Below are 19,974 nucleotides of genomic sequence, written 5' to 3'. Positions count from 1 at the left end.
GGCAGGATTGGCTCTGGCAGGCATCAATGAACAATCGCAGGCACAGTGCATTCATCTTGGAGGGTGTGTGAAAGTAACGTTCGTATTCTGGCCGCCGGTGGTGCCAAACAGCCGCACCTAATTAAAGTGGCCCTCAAACACTTTGCAAGCCACCGTCTTTCTGTTGCAGGTTGTGTAGACTGACGGTTGGAGTTGCTTTTACCATAGATCAATGCACCAGTATTGAAGTATTTAGTATTTCAATCATGCAAACAAATCACCACATCACTGTTGACCACATTATCGCCCAGTGGCGCTGGCCAGAAGCATAATCGACGTCACCACTCACTCCTCCGTGATTCATTAAAAACAATGTTGTAGGTAACCGCACTGCAACAAGAACGTCATAAATTAAGATTTAATTTTATTTTTGTTTGTTGTAGATGTTATATTAACGCAAACAGACAGTCGTGAAGAAAAAAGTCGCTGCAACAACAAAACACAGTAGGGGCACTGGCTGTTCTTCCATCTCCGGTATGGTGGCATACATCTGGCCTCTGAGCACAAAAAGCTTCTCTTCTCACTTTTGTACACTCGTGATGCAGGTTTCTCACCTCGGTGCATCGTTGTTGGCGCACCCTTTTTGTTGTTCCTGTGCTGAAATGCCATATTTTTCCATGTATAACCCGCATCCCAGATTACAGCAGTCCGGAAAGAAAAGAAAAACCTGCTCATATAACCCACACAATTATCTGCATACAGCAATGCTAAAGTCTTTCCAAAAAGTCTCTTTCGCAGATGCACGGCTCGTCCATGTATCTTCAGCCCATTGTGCATGCAGATTAGCTGGCGTGTTTCAGTTGCTGAGCATTGAAATGCTCGTGCACATCCACAGTAGTCTGAGCCTATGCAGCCAGTATGGTGTAAGATGCAGAGTTAAGTTTCTTGGGGTGTATTGCCACTAGATTGCAGTTCGTTGCAAGCGTGTATAAAGCAGTGCAGTCTATTGTGTACTGTTGTATTTTTTATAGTAAGGAAACCCTCAGCCCAGTAATGTGACCTTTGCTTCCCCATTTACACTTTGTGTTGGCATGTCGTGCTACATTGTCGCGTGAGGCTAGTAGGTTTGGTGTTTGGTACAGCTTGCCACAGTGCCAGCAATTGCTGCACCGAGCCTCTTAAGTTTTGAGGCTCGTGCTGCTTTTTTGAGACTGCTCAATAAATGTCATGTTGGACATTCTGTTGGGTTAGGCATCATTGCAGACAAAATAAAGCCAGATTAGTGAAGTTATTCTCCTAGTTTGGGCCATGAGTGCTGAATTACCAACAAACAGGGCGTCGTTTTTTTTTTTTTTCTTTTGGTTACGGTACTATACATGCTTATGGCACTGCCATGAGTCCATTGCTTATGATGGCAGCTAGCTTTAACAGCCACTATCAACCCAGTGATGTCAAATTAATTAACAAACATCAGCCTGTGGTAATAACACGTTCCATCGGGGAGAGATTGCACCAAAAGCAGGTAAACTATTTCGTAAGCATTTAATGAAAACACCTGTAGTCCGTATCACTGTAGTCCAATCATGGACGCTTTGAAAGTGGATAAGTGCTATTTGCTGTGCCCATAGAAATGTCCCACAAACCCTTAGTCATTCTCTACTTTGACGCAGAAAGGCCTGTCTCGTGGCTTTTTTTTCTGCATTGTAAAAGGCAAGATCATGTGCATGTCACGATGTGGGCGTGCACTTGCTTAGAATGCTTTCCCCTTCTTGCATTCAGCTTCAACGTGCAGAGTGCGGCTTATATGCAAATTTTGTCTTTAGGTGTGACTTCATGGCAGCGCGAATTTCTCCTTGTAGTGTGGCTTCACGGAACCACGGTGCGCGCTGCCGTAAAGCCACACTGTAAGGTGTGAAACTCACACTGCCGTGAAGCCACACCTAAAGGCAAAGTTTGCATATAAGGCGGGGGGTGATTTCGAGGCCAGCAATTGCGTGAAAAAAAGCCTCACCTTATATTCGAATAAATACGGTAATTGGGCCGAGCTAATGCAGCCACCCCACACGGTGATGCGTGGAGCACGTTTAGGCACTGAGAAATTGCATGCGGCCATTGCCTAGGTGCTGTGGCAAGCTGTGCTGCCCCTTGCTGCTATTTGCGGGTTTGAGGCTGAGGCTGTGCCAGTGTGGTGACTTGGCGTCTTGTGTCTTGTCTCACCACAGACTTGGCGATGCCTGATGGGCGCCTACTCTCACTACTATGTCGTGGTCGGGGGTCTGCTATAGTGTCTCGCTAAACGGAGCTCGCTTTGGTTTGTATCTGTGGTAAGGCGTGTATGGGTAAGGCCCTTTGCTGTCTCCCTCACCCTCGGAGAGAAAGACGCAGCTTAATGTAATCTTACGTGTAAACTGTATAAGCCACAGTCAGCGCAACCTGTCCCTTATCGTATCTTTGCTAGCACTCAGGATACCTTTTGCACTCTAAATATCAGTTCCACTCAAGCACTGCCACCATTAAATGTGGTGAGAATTTGCCGCTTTCTGCTTTTTAAATTTCCTCCTACTGCTAGGTGATAAGCTTCGAACAAGCATAAATATGTACATAGTGGCAATCCCTCGATTATAATAGCCATCAGAATTTATAGCTGATCTCATTTCATTTGGCCGTACATAAATATTTATGGACCGTTGTGTTATTTTCAGCACAACGAAGTTTCTGGATCTGTTACATAATGAGCTGCGGTACACTGTCATTAGGTGATTCAGCATTCTCCATCTTGAAGTGCAGCTACACTGCAGTGATCCATGCTTTTGTTCCAGTAGAATAACACATCTTAGCCATTGAACCATAATAGGATTTCCTAGTGGAGCTGCTTATGCCACCGTTTCCCAAGTGCCTCATCTGCTTGAGGTGCTCACGTGACTCCATGGATTTTGAAAGGTGTTAAGTTTGACTTTTTGGATTAGATCAGGTTTCCTTTGCTGGGCTGTTGGTAGGTCAGCTCCACTCTTCCTCCCTGCTCCTTGTCTTGTGCCTGCAGAATCGTGGTGGATCCTGCACACACATCATCCACAATCGATTGAGTTTAATCCTAAATCTCTGTCATTAAGACTCACGTCTCTTTAACTCCAGCCATTAATTAAAACAACCGCCTCATACCAATGGTGGCATCTTTTGATGTCTTAGCTGCAAACCTCATGTCTAGAGCACACAGTGAAGTGGAATGTGGATTTCGACTTGATAGTGCTGGGACTGTTTTGAGAAAAGAAGTGGGGAAGCATGTAATTTTTTAAGTTGTGGTGTTTTCTGGTATATAACTTAAGCAGCCAGCACCACAGATGCTGCATTGCACATTGGCTACATGTAAATCCCGATAAGCTGCACCATCGTGGCTCCGTTAAGAGCAGCATTCAAACTTTTTTTATTGTTATACATGCAGTGCAGTGTTACTAGCATCTTCCAGCAACTGTGGAGGAAGTGTTTAAACTTGCATCGTTGTGTAAGCTGTACCAATGGAAATTTCTGTGGACGGAATAAACTGAACTTGGGCATGAGAACGTACAGCAGATATTGTGAGCAAATGTACCCTGTACAAACGTTTGTCTTATTCTCTGATGGACTAATGTAAGCAAAATTCAACAAGGATCTGCTATGGAGGTGGAAGACACTGTCGGCAACACCAGAAAAAAAAAAAATCTGCACCATGACAACCGGTATTGGTGTTCAAACACGTTGCAGTGATATGTAGAATGTGCTTTGTGGCTGGCATGTAGAGTCAGTCCATAAGTTAAGAATTTGTGAGCTTCTGGAGCGCTATTTTTTGTACTGTCTTCATAAATGTTCTCCAACTTAGCCTTTTGCACTGTTACTTATTTAATTAGCCAACTTTGCTCAAGGTGTTGTTTGAAACCCACTGCTTGGTGCAAAGGAGGGAACCTTGAGACAGGAAAAGGCAACTGTTGTTTAAGCTGACGGGGGTCTTTGCCATTGGATGTCATGCTGTTGAGTTGGCATGATTTCATGTTTCAGAGTTTATGCCACTGGCTTATGACATGTAACTGCAAGACCTCAACAGATTCTGAGGATAAAGCTAGGCCTGTATGTGAGCTGAGCAGTTTTTTATGCCAATTTCTTAGAACCTTTATTGTGTTATATATATATATAAGGGAAGGTTTATGGACATCTGGTTTTGTTGCTATTGGTGGCCTGTTATAGCAAAAGGCCGCATAGATGTTGATAAGATAACCGGAGACTGAACACTTGTTCTTGTGACATACACCATGTAAAATATGTGTAGTGCATGCACTGATGTCACATTTGCACTGACACTTTGATTGTACCTGTACACACAGACTTGTCATTGGTTCTCTCAGGTGTAATAGTTATTACATATTGTGTGGTGGTATGGTGCCAGTGATTGGCGCACACATGCTTCGTAACATTCGTTGAGTTACGCACAATGATGCGCAAGCAGCACACCTGTATTGCTGCAAGAGGAATGCATCAGGACTGGTCATGGGGTAAGGTGAAGAGATATCTATAAGCTTGATGGCTGGCCATTGTTGGTGTAAAGGTTGCAGACACATAGACAAAATCGGATGGAAAAGCTGGGTGTTCTTGTCAGGGACATTGATTCACCTACCCAGCTGAAAACACGGTCAACAGACTCTCAAGAAACAGCAGCAGAAAGATTACAGTGGTTAAACAAAGTTGCTAGTGTCCACATTGCTTTCTGCTGTCAGCAAAGATTTTCACTTTGTCCCTTTGAACACTACATGTTTGGCTGTGCATTGTAAACATGTCACGGGGCTGTGTTTTGTAAATATATCTATATATTTGGGGGGAAATTCTGTTTGTTTCTAAGCATCGGCCCCAGCAAGTAGCTGATGTCGGCTTTGACAGAGGCATGGCTTTATTGAGAGCCAATGCCAAAAGGCAAGAAGTATGGGTATGAAAGATGTCTGACTTGGACGTTTACAAGATTCTATTGGCATTTAGACTGATTCCATATTCACTCTAAAAATTGTACATCCTTCTGGTGTACTTTTGTCTGGTTTTCATCTGTATTGTGTAAATTAACTTTGCTGTGTGGCATGGTACTTTCCCATGAGGAAAAGCAATGGACATCTTGGCATCTGATGACATTCCTCATTGGGAAGCAGCAAGTGCACAGCACTAAATGAAAGAAATACATGCAATATTGATTGACAACAAAATTACACAGGTGTGTTCGTAATGGAGCAATGCATTTTACAACTTAACATCTTGTGAGCAGTAGAATATATTTGAAATGGTTTGCTATGTATAAAGCAAGTAGTATTCATGTCTACAGTGCTGTTTACAAGTTATTGACAAAAAAGCGCCATCTGCAGCGCCCTAAAGAAAGCAAGCACATTGGAAAAAATGAAAGAAAAGGACTCCATGTGACCTTTAATCCTCATATCCAGTAATATCGTAGAAACATACATGTGAAAAAAAAAGAAAAAGGAAAAAAAGTTTCTCTTTGTTCTTATACTATTATTGGACGGAGTCATAGGTCATATGGTCTTTCTGAATGGGGCCCTTTTTTATTGTAAACTTTAAAAAGCATAAAATTGTCTATGTGTGGTTGAGATTTAACGGTGTAAAGCATATTCATCGCTGTTTTTTGTTACCACGCATGGCTTCTGTTTCTGTTTGCTTGTCATTTTCGTTTGTGCCTGGCCACACTTGTCTCGGCAGTGCTATCAAAAGCACATGGTTGCTGTGGGATAGTCGAGGGCACGAATGTTGTGAATTCTAATGTTGTGTAGTATTGCCATCATTGTAGCTGACCTTTGTCAGGACTAACACTCCCCCAGGATACTTTTGGTGAAATGATGAATACAAGACTGGTGGTATCTCGAATGCTATACATTTTTAGAGCATTGATTGATTTGGCAGCTCCAAGTGAAGACCACAGCATGTCTCTACAGCTTTGTGAGACTGAGCACGAAGGTTTCAGTTTTCAACACGTATGAAAGCGACAGTCAATGTCTTGCGAAGGATGTGCCATATGCTGCAGTGTACTGGTGGCGTTCAATTGTACAGCTTGCTTGTTTTACTTTGGATGAAACGAAAGGTGAGGCTATTGAAGGATGCAATGTGGTAAGGCCTGTCGTGTAATGGGTGCTCTGGGATTGGGGAGGGGCGATAGGGTGTGGGGAACATGCAATTGTCACTAACCGGAGTGGCGGTAAGTTCCAAGTGAGCTTCCGGTAAGTACTCCGGTAAGTGAACTTCACTGGGGAACACACTCGAGCAAGGCAACGATGACCATTGCACTTGCACAAAAATAACTGTTTTCTTGAAAGCTTGCTAAAGCTTGTGCTACCAGTTCTTGTTGTTCCAAAGTGGCACTGACTATTGCATTGAACTTTTTTCTTGGCAATGAGCTCATCTCTGCCTGTTGACAGGTTTAGGCGTAGGGGGAGGACTTGGCCGACTGATTGAATCACCTTACTGGCAGCTGGATAGGTGATGGCGTAGATGTCACTTTCAGCAGCTGTGCAGTGGTGGCCCCATTTGCTTGCTCGAGTGTGGGTGGCCCCTTCTGGACACTGTAGTTGGGCGTGTGTTGAGTGGATGTGATGGTGACGTTTTATCAGCGGCCTACAAGCATGCTGACGGGAAGAAGATTGACGGGCGCCGGGTGTTGGTCGACGTCGAGCGGGGACGGACAGTCAAGGGCTGGCTGCCACGGCGTCTGGGTGAGTGCGGCTTTATTTTGTGGTCTCCAGGGGCCGTATTCTGAAACGTTCCACTTCGGCGATAGTTTGCCTAGGCGATAGTTACGTTCAATAAATCAACCGGCTACTTACCCGTGATGTCAGCATGCACTACCAACAGGCACACTCAAACGCTTCGCAAAACATACGAGAGGGCGCACCGTGCGAGTGCAGAGCTGCTCGGGTGTGTTGTTTTCGAATGTATCGGCCGCAGTTTGACACAGGCATTTTCGTTAATTCAATATATGTCGGGAGCACCCAGTGACACCGTGACGTCAAAATGACGTTCACCGGAACTACTAGGTGGCGCGACTTACTTTCTGGCTTTGCTCAACCAGCCAATCAGTGCGCGCCTGAAGGCGAAAAGCGAAATATCGTCGAAACGGAACGTTTTAGAATACGTCCCCAGTTGCGCGACTGTGCACAGCTTCGCTTGTGCATGCTGAGATTCAACACGGACGCTGCGGCAAAATGTTATGATTGTCTTGAATTTGCACTTTAAGATACTTTAGTACATTTGCACGTTGCTCAATATAGCTCCACTGTTGTCACTACATGTTTAATATGGAGCTGGCTTTAATGTTTCGTGATTCCTGCCTACAGACGTTCATTTTGAGCTTCGTCTAAGAATTTTTTTCCTTTATAGTACTGACCTTAAGTATTACAGCTCATCCCGGATATATCTTAACTTCAAGGAGATCACAAAATAGTTCGATGTATTAATAATTCGAAATATAAAATATGAAGCTTAACAAAAAGTTCTCCAGAGATAGTGAAAGCGCTAATTTACTGATTTATTTCTCCAATCCTGCATTGACCACACTAAGTCCCCCCCCCCCTTTTTTTTTACTCTCTCTCTCATATTTGCAAGTTGCTCACGCTGTGGAATGGTCTTTATAAAACTGATTGCAACGCTAGCCCTAAAAGCCTGCATCGCCCTGCTGCGAGACTGCGGTGCACCTTGCACATGTCGCGAAGTGCTTGTTGCGCGTTTTTATTCAGTATAAAGTAGAAATGGGCTCAATGCAAAAGCAAACCAGTGTATGGATATGCACCATACCACCATCAGCGCACTAGTACTGCAAATCGCCAGTGAATGTGCCCGTCTGTTACAATGTGCCATTTAAGGTCGGTCATCATACTTTGGCATAGAGTCGACCAGGCAGGCGCTGTTAGATTTGAAAGTAGCTTTCATGCTTTCTTGTGGAACGCACATACCGGACCAAGAGGTCTGTTTCGTTCTTGAAGCAGCGTGGCGATTCTCTTTTCGATAAAGAATGGCTGCTGGTAGTATGCTTCACTCCATTACATTGCTATGTTGCGGTGAAGCTTTCCAAGTTTGTGTCCATTATAGACGCAAATAAGGCCCTTCCTGCCTGAACCATCCTTATTTTGAGGCACACACTTGCTCATTTTTCCCCCATGGCATGTACTTCCCTTCAGAATGAATGACCTGTTTAATAGCATCGGCCAATACAATGCTTTGGCACCCGTCGGGGTGGCTCAGTCAGCTAAAGCGTCGCGCTGCTGAGCACGAGGTCGCGGGATCGAATCCCGGCCGCGGCGGCCGCATTTCGATGGAGGCGAAATGCAAAAACGCCCGTGTGCTTGCGTTGTAGTGCTCGTTAAAGAACCCCAGGTGGTCAAAATTAATCCGGAGCCCTCCACTACGGCGTGCCTCATAATCAGAACTGGTTTTGGCACCTAAAACCCCAGAAAGAAGTACAATGCTTTGGCGGCACGAAAATCTCCAATGATGCGAGTAGTGATGGTTTCCCATCAGGAGAAGCACACTTGAAGGAGCGCAGTGTGGCGCAGCGTTCGATATATCGAATGTGATGAACGGGAGTTCGATATGCGCGTAGTACAGTGCTGTACTTTTGCATAGGATTTCCAGGGGATGTTACAGCTGTTCGATATAAACAATAATTCCATATGTCCAGGTTTGATATGTCTGGGATGAACTGTAAATGGCCATTGTGCAACAGTACTTGCATCTTGACAGCCTTTTCTTTGAAGAAATCAGGTATTTCTTCATGCTGCCTTAGGCAGTCAAGCCAATTTATGATGGCCCCACTTCAGACAAACACCCGCTTCATGAAGTCCTTCATGCATGCACCGACCATAAAAGGAAAAGCGCTGGATTTAACAACTGAACAAACTAATTTCTCATGGTGTTGAGAACTGTGAACTGGTGAAGAAGTATGGCTTGTCCAAGTTGACGATCTCCACAATCCTGAATGATGAGGTTGAGATATTTGCAAACTCCAGTGCTGGCTCAACAGAGCACCTGCGGAAGGCAACTTAACCAGAAGTTGAAGACTCGCTGCAGAAATAATTTGTCAATACAGCATATACATACATAAATTCTGACCTGCCTAAGCGTGTTGTGCTTGTTGGCTGGTCAGGCAGCAGGTGGAGAATCTTGCAAAAAAATAACTTCATATACATGTATTTCATGTTATAGACGACATTGCCGATAAATCTGACAGCACAAATAACACATACTAAACAAGTAAAGCTATACAGAAGGCAATAAATTTACGCACCAATCTCTTAAACTAGTCATCATCTTTCTCTTGTTGCTTGCAAGACATAGATCATCCGGAATTTCATACAACATAGCTGGTACGTAGTAATTGTGCATCTTTTTACCATGATTGCTATAGACCCGTGGTTTAACAAAGCAGTCAGTTTTCCTCAATGTAACATCTTTTTTTACAGGAGTTTTATGTTCATTTGAATAATAATACTGCATCAACACAACAAAATAAAAGAGCTCGCGAATCTGTAGGATGCCTAACTCATCGTATTGCTCTTTCATGTCAATCGAGTGTAATTTGGTACCATAATGATAAGGATTCCGATTATGGAGCCACTGATGCTTGCTAAAGCTGAACACTTACCTTTTCAACTGGATTTCCCCCAATTTTGCCCCCACAATGGCTGGCTTCGTCATTTCAAGGTGCATTATGAAAATAAATTTAAACTAGTTGTTGATGATGTCAACATATGACATCTGAAAAACAGCCTCCACTGCCAGTTACTCGGAGCAATACATGTGCAATTCGGATGAAACCACTTTATATAAAGTGAAACTGCTGATTAAAAATTATTCCAGACAAAACATGCCATGAAAGACAAAGGTTGTGCAGGTGGCAAGCACAATAGTAACTAAGTGAGCATATTTCTTGTGTACGAGGTGTGTTCAAAAATAATCTGAACTTTTGCTATAACACCTTTACTGCTTAAGGTACAACATTTTACGTGCTGTCCTCTTCAAAGTAGTGACCTCTACTGGCAATGCACTCTTCCCATCTTCCATTTTTGGAAAGCCTCTTGGAACGCACTTTCTGAAATGGCATGCAGGTCTCTTCTCGCATTGTCCTGGATCTCCTCTACGGTTTGGAAACGATGTCCTTTCAAGGTGGTTTTCAGCTTGGAGAATAGATAAAAGTCTGCTGGGGCTAGGTCCGGAGAATTGGTGGGGGTGGGGCACAACAGGAGTGTGGTGTTCTGCTAAGTAGCTATGGACAAGGAGCGACGCATGAGCCGGGGCATTGTCATGATGCACCATCCAAGCCTGATTTTGACACAATTCAGGCCTCTTACTGCGCACAGAATCTCTCAAATGTGCTAGCAGGATTCCCTGGTAAACTTCTTTGTTTACCGTCTGACCATGTGCCACAAATTCCTGATGGACAATGCCTTTGCAGTCAAAAAACACAACCAACATCACCTTCATTTTTGACCGACTCATGCGTGCTTTTTTTGGACTAGGAGAACCTTTGGCCACCCACTGCGATGACTGCACTTTCGTTTCAACATCATAGCCATAAACCCATGTCTCATCGCCTGTTATAATGTTCTTAAGAAAGTTTTCATCGTCATTGGCAGCGGCGAGCAGTTCCTGGCTGATTTCAACACGGGTCTGCTTCTGTTCGTCAGTGAACAAACGTCAGTGAGCACGAATTTAAATTTTGCACTGACACGACGCATCGCAAGTTTGTCACTCAAAATTTTGTGACACACTTCGTCAGCGACTTCTCGAACAGTCAAACGACGATTTCCACAAATCACAGTTCGAACTATCTTGACGTGGTCATCATCTGTGGATATGGAAGGTCGTCCAGGCTTGGTATCGTCACCGACCAACATTCTTCCTCGAAACGCTTGAACCAATCATAGCAGTGCGTGCGACTTGTACAGTCCTCACCGCGATGCTTGGCTAAGCAACTGAAATGTCTCTGTGAAAGTTTTCCCAAGTTTGTAGCAGAACTTCACACACACAGGCTGTTCAGCCTGTGTGTGTCAAATCAAAAGCGGTGTTACTTATAGCTAAATGACAGAGAAAGCATGCAAAAGACATGCATAAAAAGTCAACTCTGGAACTGTGTGGTACTGATGCATTTCAGTGCATAAACAAGGCGGGGGGGAGGGGGGGGGGTGATACAGAACAAGAAAAGCAAAAAAAAAAAAAAACGAAGGAAGTGTGAGTCAACCATTGCCACAATATGCCAGAGCCAATATTGCAAGAATGCTGGTGATAAGTGCACACTTTAAATGTGGTTTGGCTCGTAAACAAAGGACCCATGATTGTGCATGCGCATGATTTCTTCTAGCAGTTTATTCAGCGACCTTCGGTCCTCTCTTTTCTTAATAAAAGAATTCATTCATTCATTCTACTCATGAGCACCAATGAACAGCAGTGAGTGATGAAGCAAGTTGTTGCAAACTAAAAAAAATCTTAAAAATGCGAGTATTGGCTGATGACATTTTATTGTGCCAGCTTAACCACGAGAGTGGGCGGCTGGATGTATGAGTAACTTTGCACCGTTGAAAACATCGCTGCAGAAAACAGAACGACACCATGCCATGGTGGCCATGGAAGCTGAGGCCTCATGCCATTTTCATAGCACTGTTTTCCACGGTGTAAATTTAAGTCGCCTTCTTGTGTACTGGTTGTGGCGCCTTGCACAATCAATGTAAAGCAAGAATGCCTGTTGCACTGAAACACATCATCGCATAATCCTGAAAGCCTGCGAAGGCTAGGCACACTTTAAGGTAAGTGCACGGAATAATTGCCAGAAGTACCTGTCTCTTGGCTATCGGTGCAGATATTGGAAAACTCGTGCAGTTTCTCGGGGGCTGCACCAGTGAGAAAAGTTTTCAACTGCGTCCTTCAAGAAAGGCTCGACAGTTTTGGGCACCTGAGGTGGTATTTATTAAAGCGAAGTCACGTGTGGACAGGCACATGAATAGCACTGCTCGTGTTTTCATGTTTTAATAAAATGTCGTACCTCGTAGGTGGTGGCTTGGGTGGCACACGTCGTGGCGGCCCCGACGTAAACACCAAGCACTCTGGCCGTGAGGACTCTCGCATGGATGAACGGTACATGTAAGCACCTTCCTTCCTTCTGGCTGCCTCACCAAGGGCTTTGTCGCGGCATCGTGGGGGAGTTACCATATTTACTCAGTTATAACGCGCCCTTCGTTATAACACGCACCCCGATTTCTTAAATTTCAAAAAGCAATGCCATGCCCTTGAATGTTAAACACCTATTACCAGATTTTCGTTGTAAAAGGGAGACCAACAGCGATTCGTTCTCGCTTGTAAAACAATATAAAGCTGCAGTGGGCTGGTTGTGTCACTCATGACTGCTGTCAGAGGTATCATCGCTATCAACGATAGTTTCCTACAATAATTACTAGAGGGAACCTGTGGCGCTGCGATCGTTCAGCCCCCGTGGGAATGATGGGAAGTGCATGGATCTGTCTGGGATCTTCATGTTTGTGGATTCAGACGCTCCTGTGGCTTTGTATTTTTATACGCTTTACCTGCCTTCATTGTTCTAAATTTCAGAGCAATGTATGCTTTTTTAAGTTCACAATATCTGCGAACACACACACAAAATTGCTACTGATTGCAGCGGTTCAGCCTGTCGAGGTGGCCCAATTGAAACGTGCCGACTTGCCCGCAAGAAATTGACACGGGCGTTCTAAGCCACCTGTCGATGCATGCGTCTGTGGCGTAATGGTTTCAGCATCGGGCTACTGTACTAGAGGTCCCGTGTTCGAATCCTGCTGTCGGACAGCTTTAGTAATGTTTATTTAATTATTTATTACACAGTACTTTGTTGAAAATGCTGGGTTTACAAAGTCACCAAGCCGTTTGAAGCCAGAAGGACAAAGTTTAGGCAAATTCATGTGCTTCCCATAATTCCCATGCATAGTTCCCTCTAGTACTTATTGTATGAAACTCTGCGGTCTATGCAAATGGCGTGCAGCAAGTACGTGCCACGAACACGAACCAACCTCAACACGGCTGTATTGCGGCAAAGCTGACTTTAGGAAACCGGCCTCCATTCTGAAAAATTGGCTACACATTAGATGTCTACCTTAATTAGAAGCTTTAGGTGATTTCTATGTTAGTTTTCTACGTTAGACACGTGGAAAGTTGGCGTGCTTTTGATTGGGAGGCGTGTTAAACTCTAGCGAATACTGCCAAATATATCGGTGGAGCGTTCTGGTGTTTTTTTCTGAGTCTCGTTTAATTCGACCTGCCAAATAATTCAATCAGTTTCGTCGGTCCCGAATTAACAGAATTAGACTGTATCGAGGTCTGTCTGCAGCTGTAGAAATTGCAAAAGTCTGTCCCTTTTTCTGAAATTTTTGGAGTTTCAAGGTCTGTGGGGACGTGGGACCACTGGTCTGTTTTTATGTCCTGTACTGCCAGCAGCTCGTGATGTCTTTTACACGTACGCATCATTTGCAGGGACCGGGATGGTCGAGATCGTGAGGATCGAATGATACGCGGTGGTGGTGTTGGTGGCGGCGGCGGAGTCGGCGTTGGTGAACGTGACCGAGAACGTGAACGGAGACGCAGCCGCAGTCGAGACCGGGAGCGCAGGCATCGAAGCAGGTGAGTTGATGCTTCGTGGTATCTGTGGCTTTTGCACTGACACGGGTCCTTTTGCTAAAGAAAGCTGCAGCACTGAAAGCAAACTGTCATTGCAGAAGTGTTAAGTAGCTGGCTGACAGACAGTGGTTCAGCAGAGGTGAACAGGAAGAAAGCAGCTACCTCACGGCACAAACACATACACATCTGGCACTGGTATGTGTTGCTCGCAATCAGCAAGGAGTTGCTAAGCAACGACGACTCTGTGAGCACCAAAAAGGCAGCAGGTAGCGCCAAACGAGTCCATCACTCGGATACGGTCGGCACACCGTGCACAATGTTGTCAGACAAATTAGCAGCAGCGCTCAAGGTCCTGACAACTTTGTCTCATCGTTGCTCAGCTTCAAATTTGCGTCTCTTTACATGCGCTGCTAAAGTAAATGCTACCTAGAACATGCACCATGACATTTGCTTTTTCAAAGTGGTCAAAAACAGTCTGTGGTTCCTTCACACGACCCTGCAATAGAGCACAGGCGAGATACCAAGCAGCATTCCAGAACTTTGGTCGAGAGCACAGTACAGTAAAACCACATTAATTCGGATCTCAAGGGAGTAAAAAAAAATGTCCAACTTATGCGAATATTGAATTATCGAGGGTATCAGAAAAACAATAAACAAATGCTTACTACGTCAACACGCTTGTATTTTCTGAATGAATGAGCAAACCTTGTTTCTATGTTGCACTAAAGCAGTGCGGAAGCTGCAGTTCTCATCTCGTGACTGACTGGCTCTTGCAGCCTGGCCATGGCGCGCGCCTTCATCCGAGATACGCTTTTCAGTATCGCGCACATATCCCGATTATTTTTTTGCCGTGGAGCTGTTCGCCAACAGATCGTTCGTCCATTGCAGTGTCACCGGTGCTCTTCGTCCTCAACAGCTTTGCTCCAAGTCAAAACGAAACAACTGTTTGCCACAACCAGCGCCGTCCTTGGCTTCACCTCAGACCTAACATGAGCAAGGGACAAAAGTTCAATTATTTATTAGCGTCTCTAACCGAAAAGGCCGCGTCTGCGATAGAAGGGCTTCAGTACTCTGCAGAAGAAAATTATGATGAAGCGATAAAAATTCTGTAAACAACGTTTGGGAATCGTGAGCAATCAGTGGAGATGCACATGACCGAGCTATTGAGCCTAGAGAAAGTGAAATCGACGCAAGAAACTGATGAACTATGCAGGCTAGTTAACAGAGTGCAGGTCAACACATTGGCACTCAAATCATTGAAGGTGGAGACCGAGAGCTTCGCGTCAATGTTATTGACAGCGCTGAAAAGAGCAATTCCACCGGAGTTATCCCTGCAGTTCAAGTCAAAAGAAGTAATGAGAAACAGTTCAATCATAGAAGCTAGCGCACAAAGCAGCACAACAGGAAAAGAATGTGTGGAAAAGTTGAACAGGCTTGTATCATTTCTGCGAGAGCAAATATCGTTTCGGGAAGAAACACAGCGTGAACAGGAAAGGATAACTGAGAAGCCAAGGATAACAGCAGACAGCTTAGAACAACTTCCAGCTTTTATAGCTCGGAAAACAGAAGCTGCCTGTTGTGTAAGCAGAACAACCACGCAACTGAGGACTGTCGTAGGAACATTTCTATGACGAAAAAAAAAGGCCATTCTAACCGAGAATAGAGCATGTTTCAGATGCACCCGGCCAAAACACACCTCACATATTTGTAGAGCAAGAGTGACATGCAAGCAATGCTAAGGACGACATGCTACATCAGTGTGTAGAACGGTGAGGCAAGAAAAGGCAGATCAGGTCACAACAAAGCAAGCGGAAGCGACGACGTCTACTCTACATGCAACTGAAAATCTGAAGCAAAACTTTGTGCTTTTGCAGACAGCTGTAGCTCGGATAGATGGCGAAAAAGGTGGCCGACATTGCCGATTGTTATTGCACAGCGGAAGCCAGCGGACATTTATTAAAGCTGGATTAGCAAAAGAAATAGGTGTGAAGATAATACGAAAGGAAAGGCTGACAATTGGTTCGTTCGGAGGAGACGAAAAATTCAAACAAATGAACGTGGTGTAACCATAGCGACGCGAGAAAACAAGTCAGCCACGGTGATCGAAGCTCAAGTCGACATCATATCACACAGTTGTCTACCTGCTCCAAATCACAAACTAAACGAGAAAATGATAAAGCTACAAGTGGCGGATGACAGAACCGAGACTACTGCAACAGATGCTATAGGGCTGCTCATCGGCTCAGATTATTACTGGGAGTTCGTCACTGGTAGAACACAAAAAATCAAAAGCAGATTGATGGCTGTCGAGACAATACTGGGTTGGATACTGCAAGGTCCGTCGGAGCAAACTAAAACACAATTAACTCAAGTCCAAAATCAAGCAGTCATGGTTCTGAAGGTTGAAGCTGCGGAAACAAAACTACAGCAAGAGTTACAGAGGTTTTGGAGCTTGGAATCAATGGGAATCGAACAACATAGTTGCAATACTACACAAGCTGAAATTGTAGAAGAATTCGAAAATAAGATAGCTGGACCTGGAAAGAAAACGTCAACTTGGAAATCAACAAGGACAATGCAATGAAAAGACTCCTCCAACTGACGAAAAGGTAAAAAAAAAAAAACAAAGACATGCTGCGTCACTATGATCAAGCTATCTCAGAATATATGACCTTGGGAGTCGCGGAAGAGGTTCAGGAATCTGAAGAACCACTGACTACGTTGTGTTACTACATGCCACATCATGCGGTTATTCGAGAGGACCAAGCGACGTCTAAAGTTTGTGTAGTATTCGACGCCTCTTCACACATGCAGCAAGGCATGTCATTAAACGACAATCTGGAGGCAGGGCCTAATTTAAACGAAGACATGCTTTCGCTGCTAATCAACTTTTGAAATGAAAAGGTGACCGTAGTAGGAGACGTTGAGAAGGCATTCCTACAAATTTCAATCCATGAAGAGGACAGAGATGCCATGAGATTTCTGTGGTGGAAGCACGACGCTGACGGAAGGCTGCTGAATGAAGTACAAACCTGGCGCATGACTAAAGTTACTTTTGGTACAACGCAGAGCATGTTTCTTCTGGCAGCTACAATCAAGCACCATTTGAAAGAAGTGGCTGAGCGATTTCCAGATACAACTAAAAAAACTACAGAAAGCGATTTACGTGGATGATGTAATCACAGGAGCAGCAACGTTTGATGGAGCTGTCAAGCTGTACAAAGAGGCAAAAGAAGTGTTCAAAAAGGCGGCGATGAACTTGAGAAAATGGACATCGAATGAAGAGAGATTAAACAAAATAATAGATGAAAATGAAAAGGACGACGCTTACATGGAGATTCGATCGAAAGGATACACAATGCTTCTTGGCATGATATGGAAGCACTCAGAAGACGTGATATCCTTCCCTGTGGACAAATGGGCATCCTTACCAGCAACAACGTGCTTAACCAAGAGGACAGTACTGCAAGCAGCAGCAAGAATATTTGATCCGCTTGGTCTGCTGTCACCTTTTACGATACGTGCAAAAATAGGCTTTCAACGACTGTGGAAAACGAACTTCACTTGGGATGATCCACTCCCTAAAAAGAATGCGACAAGTGGAGGGACCTGATGTCCGAAGCGGAGAAGCTGCGAGCTCTAGAAATTCAGCGATGCTACGCAAGCAAGAATCAAGCAGTACAAGCATACAAGTTGCATGTGTTTGCAGACGCGAGTCCAACAGCATACGGAGCTGCAGCATACTTGGTACTAGTGTACAACGATGGAACAAAAAATTCAAGGCTACTGACAGTGAAAAGCCGTGTAGCTCCAATCAAAGAGCTAAGTTTAGCAAGACTTGAGCCAATGGGAGCGGTGATAGCATCAAGACTAAGCGACTACATCAAAAGTCACTTCACCGAAATAATTCAAAAAGCTGCCTGCTGGACCGACTCAATGATTGTACTTCATTGGATCAAAGGAACAAGCAAAAGGGATCCATTTGTTACCAACAGAGTCTCAGAAATAAGAGAGAAGACACTGCAAACGAGCTGGTTGTTCATTCAAGGTGAAGACAATTCGGCAGATCTACTCACTCAGGTATCAGCGCAAAGACGTTAATAAACTCGAAAATGTGGTGGCATGGACCCGAACGGGTTACCTCCGTGGAGCCGGAAAGAGCAAGCGTGATTCGCATGAATATGCAGATGGACGATCAACACGAAGATTAATGTCAAAGCTGCACAGCATCAACAGAGAATGAACCAATCTTGGAAATAAAAAATTATTCGTCATACGGGCGACTTCTAAGAGTAACAGCATGAATATTCAGATTCATAAACAACGCAAGAAAAGAACACCACGAGGGGCCGTTAACAGGAAAAGAGATTATAACTGTAGAGACCTATTGGATACAACAAACACAAGTACTACTGAGGAAGACAAGCGGCGATGCTAAGTCAAGCACTAAACCCTTTAAGGGGGGACGCGGCTTTCGCATCGCGAAAAATGGCTAAAAAATAGATTTTTTGAAAATCACATTTTCAGTTTCTGTAACTCTTATTCTATCTGATTCCAAAATATCATCACTGAAAACCAAGTAGAAGTGCTCTAAAAAAATTGTTTTATCAGCCAAGGTGCCGAAAAATTGCGCGGAAATCGTGAAAGAACGGCGTTTTTCAAGCCACGATATCTCCGGAACGGCACAGCCGAGCGCCGCCTTCTTGGTCTCGTTGGAAAGTGCATTTCTCCCTCTTCAAATCTGCCGCTTCAGCTATCTCCTCCATACAGAAACAAGCAAAGTTGTGTATTTCAATGGGCGAAAACGCTCGGTAATTCAAATGCAAAAGCATTTGCTATGGTTAATTCAAACACACGCGGACCGACAATGCTCTCAGCAGCGCGCCAAATAACGCAGCGGCGCCTCCTACCGGCATTGCTCCAACACCGCCATAGAGCAAAGGCATAGGTAATGGCAGAAAACGAAACTTCAGGGAGCAGGCCAAGCTGGCGCCTTGCCGGCTGGACCGGCGCCGCTGCCGGCACCCATGCCGGCAAACGCTCGCTTCCCGATAACGCCAGAAAACGAAACTTCAGGGAGTGGGCTAACCTGCGCCGGGCCAGCTGTACTAAGGTCCCTGTATTTTTCAAAGGTAGCGCAAACTCTCCGCATAGTTTACTCCTCGCCCAGTGAGCGAAATGCGCGGCCGCTACCACCCGCTTCATATCGTATCGCATGCTGAAGCGCTTGCATGCACGCATATCGCATGCATGTTGAAGCACTTGCTTGAAACGCGACTGTTCTTGGCGCATTTTCACAAGTCTGTTCGTACGTGAGATTTCTACATACGATATGTAGTACTTTCAATGATTAGTAGAATCTGCATCGCTCAGACGAGGAAAACGAAAGGTAGAACAAGTTAAACGAAATCCTAAGAAGCCTTTACCACTGCTGATTGTTTCTCGGAATCGAATGGTGTTCTGTTTACCTGACGCATTTACGAAAACAAAGAGGTACATCAAACTATGCACACACAACACGGCGAGTACATTTATGTGCTAAGTACCCTCAACGTGTTTATTATTATTTTTTTTTTTGCAAAATGTATCCGCGCGCTTTTCTTTCCCCGTCAGTTATATGCCTTGGTTCCCGTGTGTGCACGCACTTTCTGCGTTTTGCTCTTTAATTGACGACTCTTTCATTATGCTCATTTTGTTAGAAGTCGTGCTGGTATTCACGTCACCAAAATGCGCCCTTTTGTTTGCCGCAGAGCATAAACCGGGACATTTTCTTTTTAACTCAGTTGTTGGCTGATGGTGAACTCGCGAACGCACCCACCTTACCGCGTTCATCACTAACTGGGTGAGAACAGTGATCAGAAACCCCCTCAGTAATGACTTCCCTCGGTGGCAGTCAAAATTGTTTCTTCCGATACAGTGGAGCCATATCGCTCGCCGTTTGAGGTTTTGTTTGTCACGAGGAACCTCAAAAAGCTTGTCCCCCTTGGCAATGCTATTCGAACATCCAACAGCACAGCAAGTGGGCATCCTGCTGCAGCCAAGCGTGTCTTCAAAAATGTAAAAAGCCTACGCTCACGCACAGTGCACATGTGTCCCGGTGTTTCTACGCTCACTAATGGCGCCGTTTTCCCGCGATAACGAAAGCCGCGTGGGTTATTCATCACGTGTCAAGCCTCGTCTAATGGGAGAGCGCAAAACGGCGAAGAAGTCAGGAAAGGGGTAGAGGACGGGGAGGAAATTCTTTTCCTATTTGAACAATGGTTTGCGCTACCTTTGGAACATACAGGGACCTTAGGCTGTACCGGTGGCGCCGGCACGGCGGCGGGAGTG

General features: G+C 44.8%; 1 protein-coding gene across 3 annotated transcripts in view; it reads left to right on the top strand.

Annotated features, from left to right (window-relative positions):
* Positions 1 to 19,974, top strand: part of LOC119450805 (U1 small nuclear ribonucleoprotein 70 kDa) — a 45,488-nt gene that overhangs the window by 22,298 nt on the left and 3,216 nt on the right. For all 3 annotated transcript variants that reach the window (XM_049666253.1, XM_049666252.1, XM_037714301.2), the window contains exons 7-9: positions 6,606 to 6,707; positions 12,033 to 12,123; positions 13,501 to 13,647. In XM_049666253.1, coding sequence (XP_049522210.1) covers positions 6,606 to 6,707; positions 12,033 to 12,123; positions 13,501 to 13,647 — 340 coding nt within the window. The remainder of the gene's footprint in view (positions 1 to 6,605; positions 6,708 to 12,032; positions 12,124 to 13,500; positions 13,648 to 19,974) is intronic.

The sequence above is a fragment of the Dermacentor silvarum genome, chromosome 4 (assembly GCF_013339745.2).
Source record: "Dermacentor silvarum isolate Dsil-2018 chromosome 4, BIME_Dsil_1.4, whole genome shotgun sequence".
NCBI lineage: Eukaryota > Metazoa > Arthropoda > Arachnida > Ixodida > Ixodidae > Dermacentor > Dermacentor silvarum.
Note: the sequence above shows the minus strand (reverse complement) of the source record. Positions and strands in the feature narration are given on the sequence as shown.